Source organism: Mus pahari, chromosome 1 (assembly GCF_900095145.1).
Source record: "Mus pahari chromosome 1, PAHARI_EIJ_v1.1, whole genome shotgun sequence".
Classification (NCBI taxonomy): Eukaryota; Metazoa; Chordata; class Mammalia; order Rodentia; family Muridae; genus Mus; species Mus pahari.
Genome location: NC_034590.1, coordinates 71,113,779 through 71,120,632, shown reverse-complemented (window position 1 = coordinate 71,120,632; position 6,854 = coordinate 71,113,779). Strand labels below are relative to the sequence as shown.

Below are 6,854 nucleotides of genomic sequence, written 5' to 3'. Positions count from 1 at the left end.
CAAATTAAAGAGAACACTCATCGCTGCACTCATGCACTTCCCATTCAAAATATATACAAATTATTGGTGAGCCAAACTCTAGCTATGGAGTGAAATGCAAAAGTTACTGATAGTGCTCTATACATAATTCTGTCTCAAATTGATTCTTAAAAATGTATTTGAAGGAATCTTTAAACTGCCATTTGGTCTATCCCTTAATATTTCAAATATCATTCCATCAAAAATAAGGTTTCAAATAGGTTTCTTGATCACTTCCACCCAGGAAATTCTAACCTCTTAAACATTTCATGTTGTCCATTCATTTATTTCTGATCATTACATATGTGTATAGAATGTATTATGATCATAGTAACCCCAACATCCTTCTCTTAACCCTCTCCTACCCATTTGTCTTACTTTTCTATGTCTTTCTGTGTTTTTAGAATCGGTCATTTTTAGTTTTTTTTGCAACCTTATTCCCTGTGGTGTCTTCAGTAGAGATAATCAGGGTGCCACTACTGCTTCTTACTTTGATACCTTTAGCAAAAATCCCAACTAATGATTTATGATTTAGTAAATGAACTCAATAGCTTTTTGTTTCAGAGTCTAACAATCCTAATTCCTTGAGCTTTTTCTTAGAGGTTATACTTTCCAATCTTGGTTTTGTTTCTTTTAATTTTGTTCTTTACCTTCTCTCATTCTCATGTGATTCTGAAACAACATCCCACTAGGAATTGAACCCACAGTTCAATTGAACCTCACTTCCTAGAAGTGGGCTTCTTTTCAGTCCATCACTACTAAAGGAAAACAATACTGGCTTGCAGTCTGAGCAGCCTAACTCACACAGGTGAACGGCCTCACGTGCAGCTTACCCACCTCCACAGTACATGTGTGTACTGCTCCAGCCTCATGTGCAGCTTACCCACCACCACAGTGCATGCATGTACTGCTCCAGCCTCATGTGCAGCTTATCCACCATCACAGTGCATGCATGTACTGATCCAGCATTTTTTATACCATCATCACTGGCCTTTATATATTGTTTGTTGGTCTTTTGTTGGTTATTACCACTTTATAATTTGAGTTCGCTTCATCAATAATAACCTTTCTGTTTTTTTTTTTTTTTTTATTGCCAGGGATCAAATGTAAGCTTTGTTTCATCTGCATGCTAGGTAAGTGTTTTACCACTGAGCTATATTCCTGCCTAATTCTTTTCCTCAGAACTCCAGAAAATACCTGTTTTGATTTATTTTCTCAAAGAGAATATATTCCCATGCTATTGCTGAAAAGGGGGATGAGATACATAATGCAGTTATCATCCCAAGGCCGAGACCCACAAGCTGGTACTCCTATCTTGAGCTGTTGTTAAATTTAGCCTGTTAGGCACCTGTGCACCCACTGTGTCATATTCATGTTAAACATGCTCAGACAGACTCAAGAATGTAGACAAAAATCAAACAGACTCCTCAACTTACACACTCTGGGAACCTTTATACACAGTTGGAATTTAGCCTTTCAAGATAAGAGCTCAAATGTCAGTAACTTCACTTTAAGATGACTTATTTCTTGTATGTTTAAGTACTGAAACAAAGATGTTCTCTTCATAAGTGAATGGCTTTCTTGTTATAAACAGGCTGTCACATTGCTTTAGTTTTGATTTTGTCCTTGGGCCACTGGGACACAGGCACTAAAACTGAATGTGCATGTTTTTCCATGTATAGCTTTGATTATACCACTTTCTAGAATACATGCTATTTCCTAAATTACAATTTACACTCCTAAAAGCCAATAAAATGTTTTAAACATTTTAAAAATAAAACAAAAAATTCTACATACTACTTTTTTAGCACAAAGCCTTTAAAATAAACTCATACAGAAAAATGGCACTGAACATTAACTATCACCTATAGTCATACAGGACCCAGCTCTAAGACAGTAAGGAAGGAACACAGAGCATTACTTATTTTTAGGAAACAAATCATCTAGCGTCAATGCTGTCTCCTATAGGCAACTTTTCTTAAATGATTATACCTGAAGGCCTTGTTACTGTTATCATAACTATAATGTGTGTATTCTGTAAACTATGTAGGGAAATAATAATTTGGAAAGCTTAGACAATATTTTTCCATTAGGACTTTTCAGAAGGCTAGAGAGTCAACCACAAAAGACTTTCCTGAAAACTGTTTTGCACTGAGAAAGATGAAAAGTATTTATATGATCAGAAATTCCAAAGCCTGATGGAACATACTAAAATAAATTGACCTTAGTTTTAACTTCAGTTTCAGTGTTTCACAATACCTAAAATTTCCCATTCAAGAACCATGCTTAGCTAAGCCTTGCTTAGCTTCTGAGATAACAAGGTGAGATTGGGTACTGAATCAAGGTGGTATGGCTGCAGAAAATACTTATACTTTGATGTTTCCTTTTTTATTAAAATTAGTATTACCTTATCAGATAAAATAAATCTGGCTATAAAAATGTAATTAAAAAAGACTGCCAAATAAATGCCATGCTGATGCCACAGGACAGAGTTTTTCACTTATAGGTTATGATAACTGAATCCTAGCAGGAAGACTCAGCTACAGTTATATTAAGCCAAATTTTATTAAGACCTTTTTCTACAACCATCTTTAGAGTGAACAAATCTGTTTCCTATAAAGGAAGCAGCTATATAATTTGGAAGATTTTCCTTAACTATCTGAAAATGGACTGTTGGAATTATATTCAACACAGGAACATCATTTCAGTTCCCACTAGAACCTGAGAATGCACTGAGGAATTTGACAAGCATGAGGAGTGCTGCCACTACTGTTTTATGTTCAGTAAACATCGGTCTTAAATACATACAGTAAATATACACCACACCAAGGGCACCCGGAATACTGGTGCAAAACCACAGACGGTAACATCTGTCCTAAATCAGAAAACCTAAATAACCTATAAACATTTTTTCTTCCCCTTCCTTCCTTCCTTCCTTCCTTCCTTCCTTCCTTCCTTCCTTCCTTCCTTCCTTCCTTCTCTCTCTCTCTCTCTCTCTCTCTCTCTCTCTCTCTCTCTCTCTCTCTCTCTCTTTCTTTTTTTCTAGAAAAAGAATTACTGTGCAGCCCAGGCTGGCCATAAACTAAATAATGATCCTCCTGCCTCAGCCACCTAAGGGCTGTAATGGCAGGCATATGCCACCAAGCTGGGTTTCTAATTTGAAAAACAGGCAGGAACAGTACTCCCAACCACAAACACACAAACACCTTTAAGAAATAATTTCCTTAACTAACCCTATAGTTATATAATGTTTGACATCTTTTAAACCATGCTATACACAATTACAAGATACATAACTAAGCTTAACCACAGTTCAATAAGAAAACTCACTTTTGTATTGTTTGTGATACAGGAAGAACAGCGTGCCACTGGAACACTTTCATTGTAATGACTGCCATTTAAGATTATGAAAATATTTGACTCATATCCAAATATTTTCATTTCAAATGTATATAATCTATTTAGCCAGCTGAACACAGGAAAGAAAAGGAAAAGATAACTTGGCAGATGAGAGAATTCTAACACCAGGTTCACTGAGTGGAGTTCTTGGAGGTCTCGTTCCTTGTCAGTGCAAAGACATAATGTACTGATGTGCCCTACACAGAGCGCCAGACCAGGGCATTCTTACTGGGCTCAAGAAAATTCTCTATCAGCGCGTCAATGAGTTTCTTTAATTCTTCTTCCAGGAAGGTAGTGTCACTGAGGGAAAAAGACAAAAACATTTAAAATTCTTATTTTTATAGCCTTAACATTTATTTAAATCAGTTGGCAAACAAAATAGAAATTCACCCAGTTGAAATAAAACAAAAGAAGACTCTTTAAAAATCTATATACAAAACAACAATCACAGGCTAAACCTGAACCGCATTACTAGGTGTCTTCTGGCCCATGGTAAAGGATGAGTTCATAGTGGCCAATGAATTTTCCTAGGTTAATCAATTTAATAGCTCGGAATGACAATAGCAGGTATTATTAAAAATGGCTTTCTGAGATACTGAAGGACATTCAGTACAGAAGATATGGAACAATACTACATATCTTTCAGGTATCAGAAAGCAGTCCTGTCGCGCGCTGGAAAGGCAGAGGCGGTGATCTCTGTGACTGTGAGGACAGTCAGGGCTATACAGTGAGGGCTTGTCTTAAAAGAAGAAGAAAAAGAATAAGGTATTTATTTAAAAAAAAAAACACTCTACACTTACAAGCACTCCCTGTGACTCACCACTGAAGCAGCTGCAGGCCAGACATGTCTATAGAAGCTTCTATAGCCATTTTCATGGCCATTTACAAGCCAGATAACAAATCCATTTTTACTACTTAATAATTCTTCATTTTGACCTATATATAGTTATTTGGATAATTATAAACTTTGCTCTGAACATAAAAAGGTCCTTTTCCTCTCCAGTAGAAATACAGCTTTAGTACATGAGTACAGGGAAATACAAACTAACACACCCTAGTTGTGTCCTGAAGACAAAAGAGAAATTGTCTCCAAAATTCACTGGTCAATGAAGGACATAATCAAAAGAAATACTTTTAAATAACTTTTGGTATGTTTATTAAAAAGATCAACAATTTGTGACAAACCGAACCCATGATTTTAGAAAATGAACGGGCAGATTAAGCAAAGCCATGGCAGATACAAAAAACAAGATTTAACATATCCTCTCGTTATACTAAAGCTCAAACTTCCCAAGAAAGAAATTCACTACAATCTTGATACTCAATTCCCAGAGATATAGCTTCTTTGGGAAAGAGTCTAGCAGTTTCTCAAAAGGTAAAACATATTTACCTTAGGACCCAGAAATCCTACTTCTACATATATATCCAAGAAAAATGAAAGTATACACCACACAAACTCAATCACAATTGCTCATAATTGCACCATTCTTATAGTTTAAGAAGTAATAGTCTGCATGTCCACTAATGAGTGGAATATTTGGGGACAAAGGGTGATTTTAGCCACTGAAGACCACATAATGTATTTCATTTATAAATAAAATGTCCTGTTATGGGGTAAATCTGAAATGTCCCTTACAGACTCAGGTGATATATATACGATCTTGAGATATTGGTGCTATCTGGGGTAGAATGTACCTGAAGGAAATAGGTCCCCGGGGCCATGCTTTTGAAAGTTTTACCTGATCTTTTCTTCCTCCACATGTGACATTATGTTCATTCTTGTCTTGAATCCAGACAACAGTGAACCAAAACCTCAAAAAGCATGACCTCAAATAAATCCTCCCTCCCTCTTTCAAAGTGTTGAAAACACGAAGAAAAATCAGCATAATAAGCAGGTCCGTAGGAAAGGTCGGTGGGCCAGGGGATGCTTAGGGTTGGAAAGAACTTCTAAGGGAACTCTTTTTGGAGTTATAAAAATGTTCTAAAGTTGATTGTAGTGATGGCTACACAGCGTGAGATATTAAAAACCACTGAATTTTACACTGATATGTGTGAACTGTACGGTATGTAAGTTGTATCTCAAAGTTTCTACATATATACCCAAAAGAATCAATTCTTACCTTTGGCCAGGTGATGCACACATCTCTGCATAATACTTTATCTTTGGTTCTGTTCCACTTGTTCGAAGAGTAGCAACACAGCCATTTTGGAAGGTAAATGTAATCATTTGGCTGTTTTTACTCACAGGCAGTACCTATTCAAAATGCAACAGTTTACACCTATATCTTCATTTTCAAGAACTATAAAATATACCACAGTTGCCTGAAGTATCTAAGGTATCTAAGTCACAGAAACAAAGTGGACTGGTGGTTGCCAAGAGTTGGGAGATGGGTATGTAAAGTAGTTTAATGAGCACAGAATTTCAATTTATCAAGGTTAAACGTTCTAGAAATCTGTTGTATGACAATATAAGCATACTACATGTTTTGAAATTTAAGATGAAAAAAGAGGACATAAAATCTTGAGGGAGGTGGGTTGGTGGATCCCAGAGAGAGTTGGAATGAGGGACCAGGGGTGGATAAGATCAAAATATGTTGTATACATGTATGGAATTTTCAAAGAATATCAAAATTATTTAAAATGGGTAAGATGCAAACATGGATTAAATACATTATTAGAGGACTGAAACAATATTTGAACATTACAAATGGAACTTAAGCTAACAGTTATCATAATTACAATAAAATGAATGTAAGAACTTATCACGTGTCTATTGAGCATATACTACAGAGGTGGGAGCATTGAGAGGTATTGAGGAAATGGACCTGCCACATACAATGTAACAGTGACATAAGTAGACATCAACAAAAACACTAATACACAACCCAAAGGTTAAATAACAACTCATTATGTAAAAACTGATTATGGGACCTGGAATTCCAAAGGAGGATATAACATTTGCCTTAAATTTTAAGCCTCAAGCATTCTAGGTAAGTGCCCTGTCACCATCAGCTCTTGCCTTAATTAAACCTTAAGTAATGGTGAGGTATGAGCCTAAAGCAGAAAGGAGAAAAGGTAAACTGAGGCAAACAAGTTGACCCAAAATACAGAAAAACCTTAAAGCATATGTGTTTAAGAAATCACCAGCTCGCTGGGCGTGGTGGCGCACACCTTTGATCCCAGCACTTGGGAGGCAGAGGCAGGCAAATTTCTGAGTTCAAGGCCAGCCTGGTCTACAGAGTGAGTTCCAGGACAGGCAGGGTTATACAGAGAAACCCTGTCTCGAAAAAAACAAAAACAAACAAACAAAAAAACCAAAAAAGAAAAAGAAAGAAAGAAAGGAAGAAAAGAAAGGAAGGAAGGAAGGAAGGAAGGAAGGAAGGAAGGAAGGAAGAAAGAAAGAAAGAAAGAAAGAAAGAAAGAAAGAAAGAAAGAAA

The 6,854-nt window shown here is 36.3% G+C and overlaps 1 protein-coding gene across 1 annotated transcript in view; it reads right to left on the bottom strand.

The window, feature by feature from the left end:
• Window positions 1–3,099: 3,099 nt before the first annotated feature.
• Window positions 3,100–6,854, bottom strand: part of Pgm2l1 (phosphoglucomutase 2 like 1) — a 44,620-nt gene continuing 40,865 nt past the window's right edge. Inside the window, exons 13-14 of the mRNA XM_029538837.1 lie at window positions 5,538–5,671; window positions 3,100–3,717 (exon numbers count right to left, since the gene is read on the bottom strand). Of these exons, the coding sequence (XP_029394697.1) occupies window positions 3,615–3,717; window positions 5,538–5,671 (237 nt within the window). The 3' untranslated portion in view covers window positions 3,100–3,614. The remainder of the gene's footprint in view (window positions 3,718–5,537; window positions 5,672–6,854) is intronic.